At 45.1% G+C, this 18,315-nt stretch overlaps 1 protein-coding gene across 3 annotated transcripts in view; it reads right to left on the bottom strand.

The window, feature by feature from the left end:
* Window positions 1–224: 224 nt before the first annotated feature.
* Window positions 225–18,315, bottom strand: part of prrc2c (proline-rich coiled-coil 2C) — a 32,654-nt gene continuing 14,563 nt past the window's right edge. For 2 of the 3 annotated variants that reach the window (XM_047375960.1, XM_047375963.1), the window contains exons 12-34: window positions 16,900–17,072; window positions 15,678–15,924; window positions 15,153–15,363; window positions 12,608–15,043; window positions 11,473–11,636; window positions 11,208–11,362; window positions 9,669–10,089; window positions 9,502–9,587; window positions 9,215–9,409; window positions 8,857–9,114; window positions 8,665–8,757; window positions 8,441–8,542; window positions 8,185–8,356; window positions 7,072–7,290; window positions 6,838–6,959; window positions 6,596–6,750; window positions 6,254–6,485; window positions 6,039–6,149; window positions 4,634–4,828; window positions 4,434–4,534; window positions 3,700–3,826; window positions 3,034–3,273; window positions 225–2,012 (exon numbers count right to left, since the gene is read on the bottom strand). In XM_047375960.1, the coding sequence (XP_047231916.1) occupies window positions 1,761–2,012; window positions 3,034–3,273; window positions 3,700–3,826; window positions 4,434–4,534; window positions 4,634–4,828; window positions 6,039–6,149; window positions 6,254–6,485; window positions 6,596–6,750; window positions 6,838–6,959; window positions 7,072–7,290; window positions 8,185–8,356; window positions 8,441–8,542; window positions 8,665–8,757; window positions 8,857–9,114; window positions 9,215–9,409; window positions 9,502–9,587; window positions 9,669–10,089; window positions 11,208–11,362; window positions 11,473–11,636; window positions 12,608–15,043; window positions 15,153–15,363; window positions 15,678–15,924; window positions 16,900–17,072 (6,467 nt within the window). In that variant the 3' untranslated portion in view covers window positions 225–1,760. The remainder of the gene's footprint in view (window positions 2,013–3,033; window positions 3,274–3,699; window positions 3,827–4,433; window positions 4,535–4,633; window positions 4,829–6,038; window positions 6,150–6,253; window positions 6,486–6,595; window positions 6,751–6,837; window positions 6,960–7,071; window positions 7,291–8,184; window positions 8,357–8,440; window positions 8,543–8,664; window positions 8,758–8,856; window positions 9,115–9,214; window positions 9,410–9,501; window positions 9,588–9,668; window positions 10,090–11,207; window positions 11,363–11,472; window positions 11,637–12,607; window positions 15,044–15,152; window positions 15,364–15,677; window positions 15,925–16,899; window positions 17,073–18,315) is intronic. The other variant, XM_047375962.1, reaches the window with a different exon arrangement.

Below are 18,315 nucleotides of genomic sequence, written 5' to 3'. Positions count from 1 at the left end.
TTGTGCTGATTTTAGCTTTTAAAGTCTTAAACTTCTGATCAGCTGACAAAAGCAAGTTTGAGTTTAAATGCAGTTATCTCTTGCTGGCATTTGTTTTTCTAGCATTGTGAAGGTCTACTTAGAACCTTCTAAAGATCCAACAGTGCAAAATGCTAATTCTTGCAATTTTTCTAAGATTTTGATCAGGAGTGAAAATTAGAGAAAAAAAGAACATACCAAAAATCTCAATAGTATATTATTTTTTATTAGTTTCTGTAACCAAACCAAGAGAATGTAAATAAGACCGTACATATCTTAATACAGTGATGAAACCCCTGTACAAAAAAACAAACAAAAAAATTTTTAAAATAAATTGCCCTCCCTCCCTCTTCCATTCTCCAAATAAAGGAGTCTTTCCTCCAGCTAGGACAGATGTGAAGGGAGTCCCTCGCCATCTCAGGGTGCATACTACTGTACATTTCTAAGGGACCCTCATCTCTGCAACCCCAGGATGAGAGCGTTGCTCTGGGTAGGACAGCCAGCGGAAGTGAGGCAGAGAAAGGAAACAGCACTGGTTGCTCTCATAAGTAAAGACAAACAAAACAAGTGTCCTTCTGCGCAACCGCTTTAGTACGTGTGACTTCGCATTTCATCTTTTTCCTTGGGTCTTTGTCCTGTTCCTCCTCGTCATGAAGGTCAACATGCACGCTCCAAAAAACAAAAAGGTAAACTCTGCAGCTTTTCCTCTAAACAGCCCTGTCCTGCTAAAACACTAGCTAAGGGCACCGACAGTCATTAGCAGCAGCTCTGGATGCTTTTGTACAGTGAGGTGTGTATGCAAGTGTTTGTGTGAGCACACTGGGATGGGTGTGAAAGCAGTGCAAGGTTGTGTGAAGACCACTCTGACAACAGAACGGCTGGAAATAAGTGATCCTACGTTACCAACTCAATCCTGCTAGCACGCTCCCAAACCGTTGCAGCGGGAACAGCGACCCTGAAAGGTTGTGATGTCACTGCCTTTCCCTTTGGCTAAAAACACGCAAGAGTCCAGCGCCAAGCTTTCCCCTGAACACACGGGCGCACACGCACACACCTCAACACACGAGTAGTTCTCAGGCAAGATGAGAGCAGAAGGCAGGAGCAAAGGCTCACAGGCAGACAAATCAAGGGATCAATCATTACAGCCAATCAGATGCTGCAGATTTTCACATTTCCATTCTGATAAAACTAAAACATTTCTGATTTCATGACTTCGTGCAGCACATGTTCCAACCGTTCAGCACAAATTGTCTGGATTAGTCATGACTGGTCAAACAAAAAGGTGTGCTTCAATATATGATACCTTCTTTTGAAATTTTTATTTATTTATTCTTTTGTAAACAAAAACATGTTTCTCCTATAATATGTCTCAAGCTATGGGGGGAAAGAACTAAAATTAGCTATAAAAATGGCTAACTCAGCAGCACTTCTCAGATTTCTCTCCAACTCTGTCAGTCAGATGGTGGATTTTTATAGAACAACTTGAGCAGCAATTTTAAATCAGCATCTAAATATGATGAAAGTCACCCCACCTGCAGCAAGGCATGGTGGGGTGAAAGAGGATAACACTTGTATTTGAGTGCCCTCTGTTCGTAACGGTGACATCTGGACCTCTACCCAATTCCTGCTCCTCCTCCCCCACACTGTCCTCCAGGGGTGATATGAGGCTGTGATCGTGTAAATGGGGGTAGAGTCTCTCTTCCATTCAAATATTTAGTCGTCTTAACGGGGCTATGAGCTCTTTACTTGCCCTCTTCTGGTTTAATGGCCTGTGGTTTAATGGGGCCAGTTCGAATGGGCTTGGCTGTGGACATGGGGGGTTTGTCTGCATCTGGGCGTTCCCCGCCGGCCTGGTGGTTTGAGGCTGAAGGATCGAGCAGAGCTTTTCCTCCTTGATCCAGCCGAGAAGGCTTGCTGACTTGAGGAGCCTTCAGTTGCTGCTGCTCTGAGAAGAACTTATGAGTGGACTGAAGAACCTCAGCCCGCTGCTTTGCCTTTAATGGAAAGGAGGAAAAGGAATCAATCAATGACCGGAACAACTGTCTTAATTATGCATCATAAAAATCAGCAGCTACATTGACTTGCGAAAGTATTCACCCCCTTGGCATTTATCATTGTTTGTTGCCTCACAACCAGGAATTAAAATGGGTTGCTTGAGAGTTTGCAACATTTCATTTACAGAACATGCCTACAACATTTTTTATTGTGAAGCAAACAACAAATAAAACAGAAAACATCCGCATGCATAACTGTTCACCCCCCTTAAAGTCAGTACTTTATAGAGCCAAGTACAGTTGTAAGTGGCTTTTGATTCTGTATGGGCTTGCCATATCTTGCCACTGGGCAAAAACTGCTCCAGCTCCTTCATGTTGGATGATATTCGCTTGTGAACAGCGATCTTCAAGTCTAACCACAGATTCTCAGTTGCATTGAGGTCTGGACTTTGACTAGGCCATTCCAACACCTTTAAACGTTTCCTCTTAAACCCCTTTGAGTGTTGCATTTGCAGTATGCTTCGGGTCATTGTCCTGCTGGAAGGTGAACCTCCGTCACAGTCTAATATCACAAACAGACTGACGCAGGTTTTGTTCAAGAATATTAATGTATTTAGCACCATCCATCTTTCCCTCAACTATGGCCAATTTCCCAGTCCCTGCTGCTAAAAAACATCCCCACAGCATGAGGCTGCCACCACCATGTTTCACAGCTGGGATGGTGTCCTTGGGGTGATGGGATGTGTTGGCTTTGCACCAGACATTCAACGGTTATGTGACGTTTGAAGGTAACTGGTTGCACCTGAACATTTTAGGGGCTTCATAGCAAAGGGGAGGATATATATGCACATGGCAATTAGCAGTCTTTTTCTTTTTTTTTTTATATTTCTCTTTACAGCAACAGACTATTTTGTACACATCCATTACATAACATACAAAAAAAATTTTAATTACAGGTTGGAACAGAACAAAAATGTGTAAAAAGGCAAGCAAGGCAATGTAAAGGTGCACTAACACCTACCTTTAGATCCTGCTCAGCCTTCAGAGCCGCCTGTGCGCCTCTGGGTGGAAGGGAAGAACCAGAAGGCCCTCGAGGAGGGTGCTGACTGTGCTGTGGATGCTGGGGTCGGGGGTGAGGCATGAGGCCACCGCTCACATTGGGTGAAATTGGAGGACCCATGGGAGAACGCTGAACACCTCCTCCAAAGGAGTTCACATGAGGGCGAACCAGGGGAGAGACGATGCTGGGCTGAGACAGAATCTAAAACAAGAGGAGCAAAGAACAATAATAATCAGCAGGCATGGTTCAGTTACTGGTATAAAAGGATACTACGGTTTCAGAAAGGTTGACAGGCAGTTCCTACAGTTTGGATAAACATATAAAACATATATAGTAAGGCAGTGCGGCCCCTAACTCACATACTGCAGTGCACTGCCAGTCAGCTGGCTGAAAGAAAGCTACCAGTCTTTTCCCTTGTTTACAAGAAATACAGGTTTGGCTGTTTGGAGACATTTCTAATTGTGAAAACTCAGGCCCTCATGGGACATAAACTAAAAGGCAGATTTTTGCAGGTTACATATTAAATGCATTCTTACTCAAGGTGATCTCTTACTAGCCCAGACCTATAATTCAGTGCATCATAAAAAAAATAAGAAATCATTGCTACATTAATATTTCATGTGTTACCTGTGGGTTGAACTGGCCGGGGAAATGCTGCGCCATTCTCAGGCCTGCAGAGCTGGGCTGGAACTGCTTCTGGTAGAGCATGCTGTTCATCTTACTAGACTGGCTACTGGGAGAAGTGGAGCTGGCCCTGCAGCATGCAGGCAGAAAACCATTAGGATGATACAAATGGCAAGACAAGGGCAAAGGGAAGGCAGGTTTATTTGTTTAGCCCAAATTATACATAATAGTTTTAGATTCTATTCTTGGACACCAGCAAAAACTGGTGTAATGTCATCCATTATCCTGTTGCTCAGGACTCTGGATGCAGCTGCTGGATTTTCCATGTATTTAAGGCTTTGAGTTAAACGTGTAGCAAACAATATTAAAGGTAATTCAATTAAAACACCTCCAGTCCTTCAAAACAAATCATGTTAAATACTAAAAAAGAATCCGCATCAGCTGCCAGAGCTATCGCCGCCAACAACTTTAATGCAGTTTTTTGCAGATTTACAGAAAAAGGTGTTTAATCTTTTAAGATGTTGTCATATAAACATAAAAACACGATTCCAGTAAGGAAAGAGTCATATTTACTCGGCTCAAACACCCCGGGACCAGAGCTATATTTTAAGGTGGTGAAAAGTCATTCATTAAAACAAGGTCTATGAGGTGTTTGGCGTAGGGCTATTACCATTCTAACCTAAATCACTGTACGTTAGTGTGAGACCTTAGAGATCCACAGAAAAATGAATGATTACCTGTAAGGACTGGAGGTTGGTGTGGTGCTCCTGCCGCTAACTGGAGGAGTTCCAGGCTTCACATCCATCCCACTGCCGAAGAGCTTGAGATCCATGTCCATCTGTAACAAGAAAAAAAAAAACAAAAAAAAAAACAGATGAACCTGCTGGCAAAACTCCAAACTCAGGGAACACAGACATGTACATGTGAAGTACAGCACCTTGCTGGTTGGAGGCTGCATCATGTTGTGGTTAGGACCCATGAGGCCTCGGTAGGGCTGAGAAACTGGGGGCTGCCGGTTGATGTTGGGAGGCTGGGCTTGGGGAGGAGTGGGGGGCAAAGCCAGCAGGGGCTGACCTCCCCCCGAACCGAAGTTCGGCAGAGACAACTGGGAGCCAGGCAGAGGGACAGTTACCTAAAGAAAAGACATGAGTAAATGAATAAACTGGCAGGAAGTTTAGCAGCAGCTTATTCTACATAAACAGTTATGCCCCTTTTCCACTGGCTCAATACTGCCACACTCGACTCCACTCGGCTCGCTTTGCAAGCGTTTCTATGACTGTTTTTTTCTGTACCGGTACCTACTTTTTTGGTCCCTGCTCCTGAGCAGGTACGACCAGGGCTGAGTAGGGAGTACATGTAACGTGAACAGACTAATGTTCCCTGAGTGGCCAGGAGAGGAGGAGAAATTAGAAGGTTTTCGTTGAGACAGGGCAGGGAAAAGTTAACAAAGCTCAAGAGCAACTACAATAATATTAAGGACCACAGTGGCCGGAGTGAGTCATACATGTAATTTTACCATTAACAGGTCATAAACTATACCTGAAGGCTGACAGAAAAGAAAAAGGACACATCAGCTTTCTGAATAACACATAAAATCAGCTCTTCAGAGGCACAAACATTTCCCCCAATACCACCATAAAACAATGTGTTTGGTTCGGACATTTATTGACGGTCCTTAAGCGAACCAGCGTCTGCAGGAGGGAGCAGATAGAGAGCAGCTGCCCCGTAATCAGACTGCCTGCATCGGACTAAACCAGAGGACAAGCCTGCTGAATCTGCGGAGCACAAATATGCAATATCCAACCTAAAAATAAGTTCAATGGTCAAAAGTCCGCAGTTTTTCGCTTTTAAGTCCTTGTCCTTGTTATTGCCATGGATAAGACAAAAACTTCCTCATGAAGCCCAAAATTGTAACTTCTTCAGGCAAACTTTGGAGCTTCACCATCCAGACAGCAGCGTCTCTCCTCTCTCCCCCTCACATCAGAACCCCTGAGGCTTATTTTATAAGTTCTGGCTGGGCTGTGGTCCAGATAATTATCCCAGTGGATTATTTTAGACATAAAAACATAAATAAGACATTCTTGCATATACATTAATATAAATGTTATTAGTATTTAGTTTATTTATGTATTTGTTTTCTATTTAATCTAATTTCAGGCAGATTACTTTAATGTGACAAAGTAACACAGTAATGTCAATAGCAGCACAGCTGATGGCTGGAGGCGGGGTTTCAGTGGAAACACAACAGTTACCGTACCGAGTGGAGCGAAACCAAGTGGCGCAGAGCCGGCTAAAACGAGGCAGTGGAATAGGGGCATTTGTTATGTCTGCATGTACATTACCTGCTGCATTGCAGAGCTGGGGGACTGAGTGTTGCTATAGTAGCTACTCTGACCATGCTGTTGCACCTGCCCTGAGTACATGTTTGAATGCTGACTCATCCCCTGTCGAGCCTAAACAGAAAGCAATGTCACTTGCTTTATATGCATGAACGTGGTAAATACAACACAGCTGTGAGTCTGGAGAGTAATACATGAACGCAACATGGTGTCGTTACCTGCAGCAGGTGTGTGTCAATGATCTGGGAGCCTCCCATGCCGGAGGGCTGGTTGAGCTGTGGCTCAAACAGGATGGGAATGTGCTGAGTGGAGGAGGGCTGCTGGTAGGCCAGACTGGACTGAGGCTTGCCCAGTTCTGGGGCCTGCACGCCGGGGTAGCTGTGCAGCGATGGTCCTGACAGCATCATAGACGGCTGTGACAAGCTGCCCTGCATGAATGCCTGTTGCGACCTAAGAGGAGGACAGATGAGAAGGACCACATGACAGAAACAATGGCCTCTTAGAAATGGCTCCTTCAGTGTTAATGAGCTGTAGACTGAATGTAGGAGGATTTATTTTACCTGTAAGGCTGAAGTGATGAGCTGAACAGGTCTTGTGGCTGGGAAACTGGTGGACCAGTACTTAGTCCTAGTTGAGCCTGGTGTGTGTGCTGATGCTGAGGCTGCCCTTGCAGTGGGGCGTAGATGGGAATGGGAATCTGCTGCACTGCCGTTGGCTTCATGGTACAGAAATAAGGATAATTTATGCATCCAAGGTGAAATGTTAAGCATGTCTGCATGTTTCTTAACTAATAAAATCCCACCTGTGAGAGGCCAGGCTGGAAGCCTTGCTGCTGTGCCAGCGAAGGAGCAGCCAGGCGAGGGTGTGGGGTACTGAAGAGGTGGCTAGTGTCCATGTAGAAGGCTGGAATCTGAGCTGCAGAACCTGATCAAGCAGTTACTTGTTCATTAAAAGCACTTAATAGCAAGGTTTCCACTACATATACACTACATAAAATGGAAGGAATACACATTTCGACATCACTAATTTCTCTCACCTGCTGTAGCCTGGGAGACGAACACCTGTGGGGTCTGTTGCTGCTGAGGCAGGAGGGGAGGCACACAGCCAAGCTGAGAGAAGCTGTTGCTACTGCTGCTGGTGGAGGACAGGCTTCCACCTTGTAGCTGCTGCGGTTTCACTTTGCAGATGTTAGGGGGGTCGGAGGCTGAAGTGGTCTTTGTACTGAGAGAGGATGTGGTATAGGTACCAGAACCTGCTGGTTGGAAACAAAGGTTAAACACAAAAAAATATTTTATTCTCTTTAGAAGGTGACAGAGAAACTTTACTGCAGGAAGTACGACGCCTTGAAAGGTATTTATACTGTAACCCTTTGACATATTTTCAATGTTACAACTAAAACCTTTGATGCAGTTTAGTGGGATTTTATATGATAGACCAACACAAAGTGGTTAATAACAATTAGGTTGATAGTAAAGAGTGCAGGTTTTAAAAATGTCACCCAAGAAAACATGAAAAGGGCTGGCATACATATACTCAGTCCTCTGGTCAATCAATACTTTGTAGAACCATCTTTCACTGCAGTTAAACCTGTAAGTGGTTTGGGGCATCTCCAGTACAAGCTTCGCATATCTATAAAATTTATTCTTTGCCCATTCTTTTACAAAACAGCTCAATCTACGTCAGATTAGATGGGAAACATCTAGTTAAGCCTTATTTCTAAGTTTGGGCAAAGATTGTCAAATGGATTTATATGTGGACTTTGACTGGACCATTCTAACACATGTGTATGCTTTGATCTAAACCATTCCACTCTATGTCTGGCTGTACGTTTTGGGGTGCTTTTCCAGCTGGAGGTTGAACCTGCACCTCAGACAGGCATCCCCACAGAACAATGCTGCCAACACCATGTTTCATCACCTGGATGGTGAAACCTAAAAGAAACCAAAGGCTTTCACAAAATAGCTATATTTATACTGCGATTACATTACTGTTACCTAATAGGAACTAGCTGTTATTTAGGGGTATCAGGGTGAAGTAGGTATAGTTTTCTTTCCATTTCCAAATTATGTGATGTCATTGTGATGGCCCAGCATTTAATGCTCAATAAAACTGTTTTAGGCTGTAAAATGACAAAACGTGGAAAAGTTACCTGACAGTGAGGTACTGGGGGTTACAGATGCCACAGGGATCTGGGGCATGGAGGCTGAAGAGAAAGATGAGTAAGAGGAAGCACACGAGGTGATGGGGGACGAAGAGGTGGTGACTGGAGAGCTTTTCTCCAGACTCGGGGAGTTTTCCCAAGCTTTCCGGGCAGACTCCATCTGAGGTGGATAGTAAAACAAGTGTTTAGTGACATTTGATGAGAAAGTCAATTTGACCTGATAGTGGCCAAAATATTCCCTCACCTTTAGTGTTAGGTCGACAGTAGCAGGAGAAACTGTGCTGAGGCTGGAGCTCTGCTGTAGGGTCTCTCTGCGAGGAAGGGGCAGCGAGTGGGGGAGTGCCACCTGGGAAACAAGTTGCAGTCAAAACACAGCTTGAAATAATAATAATAATAATAATAATAATAGGTACAGTTTATTAATAATACAGTTTTTTAAAATGTGCAGCAATAAGGATTTGTACCCACATTGGCCACTAAACTCTCCTCCATTTTGTTGCCCCCTGTGGGAACACTGTCAGCCAGAGAAGAGGAGGGGGTGGTGTAGTCGGTGACAGACTCCTGGGAGGACAGTAAGTGAAACAAGATTGAACTACTTTAATGCATTTATTATTTTTGGTGAACAGACCTCAGACATCAGGGAACATGGGTCCAACTTACCTTAGAGTTACTAGTGTACTCTGCTGAGGGGACTGTGATCATGCCCTCTATGTCGCCTCCCAGTTCTGGTACTGTGGTGTCACTGGTGGGAGGGCTGGAGTCTGTGGCTCTGCTGACACCTCCACCAGATACTCCTCCCTCCATCCCTTCAGCCTCTGCTCCACGTGCATCTTTGGCCTTGCGGTTCTTCAGAGAGCGCTCTTTGCCAATAGGACCTGGCTTATACTCCTTGGGTTCTACTGGTTCTATCTCAGGGAGCTAACGAGGAGATACATTATTAACAGAAAGGAACAAATAACTGATCTGCATAAAGAATAATAATGAATCCGCATTATCCAGAGTGTATACCAAGGGTTACCTTTTGGGTTTTAATTGGACCAGTTCGAGGTTGTTTCTGTCTTTGCTCTTTGGGAGCAGGTAGTTTGCTTTCCGAGACTGTTTCCAACAGTGCAGGTCCTCCATCACTGTCAGTGCTTCCTGCAGATGATGGTGCACCAAACTGAATACTGTCTATACCCAACTCTACACTGCCGTCGGCTCCAGGCTTCCCACCCTACAGGAATACATATATGTTTTTGAGGCACATCAAGAACCAGGGAGAAGAACCACCCAGACTAAAACCGTGAACAAGCTTGTTGAACCTACCTCAGAGGACACAGTGCCTGTAAAAGAGGTTAAAGGTTTGTTCCAAGCACTCACGGAGGGGGGCTGGGGAGGGCTGATGGGACCAACTGGAATATACAAAATTACACCTTTTAAAACAGACTGTGTTGATAAATGCTGATTTAAGCTGTAAAACTATTCACACTTACGCTTCTTGACATCAGGAAGGACAGTGGAACCCGCCACCTTGTTCTCCCACAGTTCTGTACCAAGAGTGCTGTGCGGCTGTGCAGGCGCAGGGGGGAGGCTCTTTGAGGTGAACTCCACACTAGATGGGGGAATGGAGGGTAGAGGAGCCACCGCTCCTTCCAGAACTTGAGGAGGAGCAGCAGCAGGTTGTGAGGGTGTGTGGTGAGGGTGCTGTGCAGCAGAAACAGCGGGCTGCTGCTGAGCGGTGGGTGCTGGGGCTACAGGAGGCTGAGACTGTGCAGCCTGTTGTTGCTGTGGCTGCTGCTGAGGCAGCTGCTGTGGATGCTGCTGCTGCTGCGATGACTGCTTTTTGGCAAATCTTGGCGGCAGCTTTCCTCCGCTTCCTCTGCTCTTCTCGCTGGAGCCTTTCTTACTCCAGTTCTGAAGGAGATAGGTGAACTTACCTTTAGGCTCAGTGATAAAATCAAGGTTCCCTACAAATGCATCAGAAGTCCATTCTTTCCCAGAAGGAATTTCTATTTCTAAAAATGTACTTTTTAAAAATGTTCTGGACATCTGAAACATTTACCCAGTTGGGTTTCATTATCTTTCTGTCCCACAAATAATGAAACAAAAGAGTACTGAAATTGACTTTGGATTTACCATCTATTTTTAGGCATCTGAACAAATTCTGATTAACTCTATTTCAATATTCACAATACTCAAATTTGGACTGCATGAAGGGCAGAATATAGATGCGTCTACTGCAAACAGCGTGCAAAATGACTGCAGACATTTAAGGTTTCATAGTTGACCGTAGCCAACGTCCTACATTTCTGGTGACAAATTTCCCACACTTTCTGTGCCATGGCGTCATCGGATGGGGAGGCAAAGCTAATTTGCCATGAAGCTTTGGAAAAACTAAAAGAAATGAAGGTGGTATATAAGACCATTAAACCAGACTAAGAAGGAAGATGGGAAATACACCTGTCAGTGTGACGTAGAGTGGCCATGACGCTGTGCCTACTCGCGACCGGCTGCTCGGAGCAGTGTGTCACATATTCAACAATGATGTGTTGACTTGCCCGCCAAGCAGTTTATGTGACACCGCATACGCAACATAAAAATTGAGCTTTGTGTGGACATGTCCAGCGGACATCCGCTTTTAATCTGTGTGGACGTACACGGAGTCAAGTACGCCCGACTATGGTCTGCCCTTTACCTTACAATAATATGAAACAGTTCATTGTGATTCTTTTGTTTGTAAATAAAACTAAAAAGAAAACATCAGTTTCAATGTTTTTTCTGGCTATTCCAACCAGACCCAGTTTACAGACCACAGGTCATGATTAGTGCGCAAATCTAAACTTGTTTGCAGGTCCAAGAAAAAACCAGTAACCCATCCTTATGAAGGTAGTTTCTTGTTAGATCCATTTTAGGAACCAAACAAATACATGAGTAGACAAAGAAATTTGTGAAACATAACTTACAATTATGAAATCCAATTTCAGAATCTAGACAGTAAATGTTTTCAAGACCATGGCACAAACAACCCTCACCTGAGATGTCTGCTCCTCCTTCTTCCGTTTCTCTTCGTCCTGCAGCCGTTTCTGTTGCTTGCGGGAAACGACCTCTGTGAAGCCATCATCATTGGCACTGGATTGTGGATCCTCTGTGGTGGTCACCTCAGGATGGTCATCAATAATCACAACACCTACATTAAAACAGAAATGTGTGTTTTTCCCACTCTGCAACCATCAAATCAAAGCATACTTGTTTGATTAGTAAGTGGAAGGAGCTGGTTGCATAAACGTGTTCACTGACTTGCATAATTGTTGAGATCAAACTGGGAAAGAGCATTCTCCTTGGGCTTCTTGGCGGTCTGTTTGGACTCATCTCTGCGTCGTGCAGGCTGCTCTTTGGCAGGCCTCTGAGAGGTTCCTCCAGCTCCTGGTGCTAATGTCTCAGAGCTCTGCTGAGCTGCAGGGCTGTTGAGTAAATACAAAAGAAAAGAAAAACAGATCCAATTTAAGATTAACATGTGAATGTTTCTGGCAGTAGCAGATCTAGATGGAAAGATGCACTAAGAATTAGGGTTGTCCTGATCCTATCCCAGGTATAGTTGAAGTTCCAGTGTCTAAAACTGGCTCGGTTTTAAAGCTACAAACAGGTCCAGTCACAACAGCCTCTTTTAAACAAGTGTATGTGTCTTTCATACCTCTAAAGACCTTGACAAATCATAAAACTACAGAGTTTAAAAGCATATTAATGGAAGTCTTAAGTATTTGAAACTGAAGCCTGTTTTAAAAAGACTCATCTACGTCAGGACAAAAATACATATCGGCGTAAATTCGCAAACAATTTTTACCTTTAAGGACATACGATGTAAATAAATATGATGCAAGGAGTTTTAAACCAACAGGTTTAATGTAAAAGCTGCCAAAAACACACAAAAGGTGTGAACATTTACTTGGTGAAATGAGAGTAAGTACAGGATGCCAAAAAGGTCATTTTAAAGGAGTTGGATCAACACATGCAGAATGAATAGGCAGAGGATGAATGAATGGATGATAAAGTAACGACTCGATGGATGAATGGAGAGAAACAAACTGGTGAATGGATGCATGGACAGATGGATCAAAACCCTTACACAATGATAGGGTATAGTCTGGAAATACAAATATTTTTCCATGATTTTGTTTTTGTGTTTATCCAGACAAGGAAAATACTACAATCGAATTGCAGATTTTCCAGACTGTGGGAACGCTGCCTACAGCTGTTTAGATCCAGTCTGTGGTATTTAGTGCCATTCTCAATTACTTAGAGAAACCTCACAAAAGGTTTGTTGTCTGTAGGTTTTAGTGTGCGGCACAGTTTGTTCAGTCAATTTCTTTGTGCAAATGTTAAAGGATGGACACAAACACCAACAGCAGACAGAAGCCCATTGTTGTAAACTCACCCTTTACGACCGGCCTTGCCGCCGCCTCTCCTCTCTCCTTTGCCGCCTGCATAACTTCGGCCTGGTTTGGCTCCGCTCTGCGGTCTACGATTCTGCCTCTCGGTGGGCCTCTGACTCGAGAAACTCCTCTTGGCTGCTTGTGATCCCTCTCGCTTTGGAGTCACACCTCCATCCGGTGGACTTTTATTAGGTGTTAAAGTGCCCTGAGGGGGACTGGGTGCTGGGGCAGAGGCAGTGGCTACCTCATTAGCAGCCTCCAGTGCTCCTTTCCTCTCCTCTCGTTCTCTCCTTTCATTGAAATCGCTGCTCTCAGAAGCAGTTTCCCACTCCTCATTGGCTTGATCTGAGGAGTTCTGGTTCGACAAGTCGGGGGACTTGCTACCCACTGCAGTGATGGTGGGACTGCTGGTCTCAGGCAGCGAGTTGTCTAAGGGAGATGTTTGGTCATGTGCAGGTACCACCTCTGCAGGCACAGTTAGAGGAGTTCCTGGAGCTCTGGACATTGTTGGAGAGAGGGACAACAGAGCGAGTGCACAACTAGGGGCAGCTGCAGCAGGCACAGAAGGTAACAAAACAGGAGGGCTTGCAGCTGTATCTCCAGCACCCAACACTGCAGCCTCTCGCTCTTTCAAGCGCCTAAAGCGAGGAGGTTTATCCTGCTTTGGGGGCCGAGCTGGGCGAGATCGACGAGGCCTCTCTCTGCTGTTCTGAGGAGCACCCTCTCCAAATTTCTTTCCCTCCATTTTCGGGGGTCGTCGATCAGTATGGGGATTGTCGAATCTTGTTGAAGACTCGGTGTCCTCAGGCCTGAACGTCTCCATCGGTTTAGAAGGCCACTGAGAAGAAGAGTCCCTGGGTCCTGGCCTTCTAAGAGGGGCTGAACGGGGACCTCCACGCTCCCGTGTGCCACCTCGTCTGTTGTATAATCCCCCTCTACCTCGCCGAGAAGGCTCTCCCTTGGGAAGAAATCCTGGTTTGGGCCGGCTGTCGTCATCCCCTCTCATTCCAGCCTTTTCCCCGATATGAGGTTGGTCGAAGCCCATTTTGTGGGGTCCTGATCGCCCCTCACCAGGGAGATCTCTTCTTAGTGGACGGCTCGGTTTGGTACTTGGCTCCCGGTCAGAGGGTCCAGTGTCGCTGGCTGATTCTCTCCCACCTTCACTTTCAGAGTCTGTGTCTGAACCACGCCGTCGCCTACGTTTTGGAATGACTTCAAAGTCCGAGCTCTCGCTGCGTGTCTCGCTTTCCTCTCTGTTGCGAAAGGCAGCAGCACCTGCAGCAGAAGGCAAGTCAGAACGTAATCGGGGCTCTCGGTAGGCGAACTCAGCACGGCTGCGACCACGACTTCCCCTGCCGCGACCACTGTAACTTCCTCTGTAGCTCCGTCCTCTGGAATAGTACTCCCCTCGCCCACGTCCTTTGAAACTCGAGTCAAGGGCCCATTCCCTCTCCTTGTCAGCTTCCTTGTCTCGGTCTCTGTCTCGTTCTCTCTCTCTCTCCCTCTCCTCTCTCCTGTAGGGACGCGCAGGAAGATGTGATTCTTTTCGGCTGGGCAGTTTTGGTTCTGGATGTTTGTCATTACTGGGCAGTTTGTCTGCTTTCTCTTCCTGGGAGGAGGAGGTGGGTACCCCCGAAGAAGGCTGTGGGTCTCTGGCCCTATGGTGGGCAGCTGGGGCTTCGTCCGCCTCAGCAGCTTCCCTCTTCCCATCACTCTGAGCTCGAGAGCTTTCAGACACGGCTGCAGCTGCTGATGAAGCTTTAGTTGACTGATCCTTTTTGGACCGGTCCCCTTTATCCCCTCTCTCGTGACGTTTCTCGCGCTCTTCTCTTTGCTCCCGTTCTTCTTTCATGTCCCTCAGGACAGGCTTTTTTATCGGCCCTGACCTGCGAACGGGTCTCTCTCCACCTGGTCCATCTCGGCGACCAGACCCTGATCTCCCGCCCCATCGCAGTTCGGCTTTCTGCTTGCTTGGAGCGGGCAGAGGGAGCTTCTCTTGTTTGTGTAATCCATCAGCTGGAGGTGTAGCCCTGTTGCTAGTTACAGCAGCCTGGGAGTAAAGCTCACTTTGGGGCTTATCAGCAGCCCGCTCCCCTGTGTCTGGGAGCTCTAGCGATTTTGTTGCCAAGGGTAGCCCATCAAACCTGGGCTCATCCAGCTTAAGGGAATGGCTGGAACCCTGAGAGACACTTCTCTGGAGCATGGCTTGACCAAGGGCTTCCACCTCTTCCCCACTAGGTAAGCCTCGATCATCAGCATCAAACGCCGAACTTACAGGCGCTCTATCTGGAGGCCCCGACACATCCTCCGGGCCCTGAGTAAACGCGGACAGGGACTCAGAGTCCCGAAAGAAATTACTTTTACGAGAGTCCACCGCACCGTGATCCTGAGCATAAATAGCTGGCAGACTCCTGTCCAGATCCAAACCAGAGTCCATCCTGAAAGCAAGCAGTTGTAATTAGACTAAAAACCTGTTGTACCGAGTCACACAACATTATTTCAATAAACCAACCACTGATAAATCTATTACAATACGTTTTTCCATACCGTTGCTCCTTATTGTCGTCACGTCCTTTTGGGGGAGTTACAGAGGGTAATGGTTCTGACTGTGGATATGGGTCTGATCCCCATACCATCCGTGAGTCTGAGGGGAAGCCATGGTCTCGAACTGGTCGGGACAAGTGGTCAAATGAGTCAGAGCTAGAACTGGAGTTGTCACCTGGTTCTCTGCGTACAATCTGCTTCTGAGGGATTCTCCCTGAAAACGATAAGAACAGACCAAATCTGATCAACTGATCTGACAGCTGAAACCAGATGTTTACTAAGACACCCACCTAACTATCCGACAGTAAGTTACATGAAACAGATGTTCTGCTATGTCAGGGTTACCAAAAATAATTTCTATTTGCAAATAACATTTCCCTCAATTTTGGTCAAACTAACTTAAACCAGAAAGAGCTTTCATTTAATGTCAGACAGTATGGAAAAAAAGGTAATGTGCCTTTTTTATACATTGTATGTAAAAATCAGTTTTCAGCCATTTTTCACCAGCTTATTCGTGCTTTTGCTCACCTGGGTGAATGTTTGCAGGGATGTCCATAGGGGGGCGGCCTGACATCATGCGGGGGTCCATGTAGGACTGCATCATGAGCCAGCGGGGGTCAAACCCCATGGAGGGCAAGTGCTGGTGGTGGGGGCCCATAGGTTGATACATGGAGCGGTGTTGCTGCTGTTGGGTAGCAGGAACACTGCCGCCACCTGATGGGGACACAGAGCCTCCACTTTGCTGTTGCTGCCACTGCTGCTGCTTCATCTGCTCCTTGGGGGTCAATGATGTAACATTTTGAATCAAATTGGTCCATTTTCATTGGTTACAGCTAATTAGAAATAGCCTCATATTTGACATATCATCTCCTTTCTATGGCAGCGGTGGAAACGTATAATATGTCACCTACATAATTATAACCTTTTGGGTAAGAAAACTATGTCATTCTGTAATAATTAGATCACAATGAACTACACTACATAGAAAACACACATAACTGAATCCACTGAACAATGTTGAAAATTGGAAGTATGTTAACATGAATGTGATGGAAAAAATATGGGGTTCCCTCAACAATGCTGGAGCTCTTGTGCACATTTTAGATGCACAGGACAGCTGTTATTCAGCTTCATTGTGGGATTAACTGAGTTTAAGTGAGCTACAGTGAAAAGTTGGATGATGAGGATCTAAAAATGCAGTCCTTTTATATGCTGTGACAATCCCAAGTGCTACCATCTCACACTGACAATACTCTTCAGTATAGAAGCTGTGACTATATATATATATATATATATATATATATATATATATATGTGTGTGTGTGTGTGTGTGTGTGTCATTATAGTGTGGGAGGTATATATATTCTAGTTGTTGACAAGAAGATCTGAACTAGGTAAAATTTGTTTCTGAGCTTTAAAGCTTAAAAAAAACAAAAAAACATTTCTGATTGGAAATCTGAAACATCCTTATTATTGGTGCTTCTCTAGTTACTTGCTTCACCTCTTGAAATTATGGAGTCATTAAACGGTCGGTAGCACTAAAAAAAATAGTTTTTCCACATCTTGAAAGAGCATTCCCTTTTGGTTGACCTTATATGTACATATACTGTTGACTGTTAACTCGCATATAACAGATCTAATAATCAAAACTCACTAGAAGCTAATTTTTAAGCCACTGGCAAATGTAAACATCATGACTGAATCTACCAAGCCTTGATGAAGTCAAGTTACCTAATTTAGTCAGTTTTACCTGCTGTCTAAGGAAACGTGGTGGCAAAGACTTCTGAAACTGTTTGGAGTAGCCTGAGATGACAGAGGGACGCATTGCAGCTGCTGCCTCTCCTTCCAGTTGAGGAGGTGCAATGGGGACTTCATCCCCTCCAGGAGGTTCAATGTGAGACAGGGACAGGTGGGGCTCATCCACTGCAAAAAAAACAACATAAGAATCCAAGAATAGGAAGATATCTAAATCCATATACATTGCTTTGCCAAAGTATTCGGCCCCCTTGAACGTTTCGACCTCTTGCCACATTTCAGGCTTCAAATATAAAGATATAAAATTCTAATTTTTTGTGAAGAATCAACAACAAGTGAGACACAATCGTGAAGTGAAATGAAATTTATTGGATGTGTCAAACTTTAACAAATAAAAAAAATGAAAAGTGGGGCGTGCAATATTATTCGGCCCCTTTACTTTCAGTGCAGCAAACTCACTCCAGATGTTCAGTGAGGATCTCTGAATGATCCAATGTTGTCCCAAATGACTGATGATGATAATTAGAATCCACCTGTGTGTAATCAAGTCTCCGTATAAATGCACCTGCTCTGTGATAGTCTCAGGGTTCTGTTCAAAGCACAGAGAGCATCATGAAGACCAAGGAACACACCAGGCAGGTCCGAGATACTGTTGTGGAGAAGTTTAAAGCCGGATTTGGATACAAAAAGATTTCCCAAGCTTTAAACTTTCATCTCAAACAAGGAGAAGACTGATCAGAGATGCAGCCAAGAGGTCCATGATCACTCAGGATGAACTGCAGAGATCTACAGCTGAGGTGGGAGAGTCTGTCCATAGGACAACAATCAGTCGTACACTGCACAAATCTGGCTTTTATGGAAGAGTGGCAAGAAGAAAGCCATTTCTCAGAGATATCCATAAAAAGTCTCGTTTAAAGTTTACCACAAGCCACCTGGGAGATACAAGAAACATGTGGAAGAAGGTGCTCTGGTCAGAAGAAACCAAAATCCAACTGTTTGGCCACAAAGCAAAACTATATGTTTGGCATAAAAGCAACACAGCTCATCACCCTGAACACACCATCCCCACTGTCAAACATGGTGGTGGCAGCATCATGGTTTGGGCCTGCTTTTCGTCAGCAGGGACAGGGAAGATGGTCAAAATTGATGGGAAGATGGATGGGGCCAAATACAGGACCATTCTGGAAGAAAACCTGAAAAAGCTGAAGACTGCTGTTCACGAACGCTCTCCATCCAACCTCACTGAGCTCGAGCTGTTTTGCAAGGAAGAATGGGCAAGAATTTCCGTCTCTCGATGTGAAAACTGATAGAGACAAACCCCAAGAGACTTGCAGCTGTAATTGCAGCAAAGGGTGGCGCTACAAAGTATTAACGCAAGGGGCTGAATAATATTGTACGCCACACTTTTCAG

The sequence above is a fragment of the Girardinichthys multiradiatus genome, chromosome 9 (assembly GCF_021462225.1).
Source record: "Girardinichthys multiradiatus isolate DD_20200921_A chromosome 9, DD_fGirMul_XY1, whole genome shotgun sequence".
NCBI lineage: Eukaryota > Metazoa > Chordata > Actinopteri > Cyprinodontiformes > Goodeidae > Girardinichthys > Girardinichthys multiradiatus.
The sequence above is the reverse complement of the archived record's forward strand: the minus strand, read 5'-3'. Positions and strand labels throughout refer to the sequence as shown.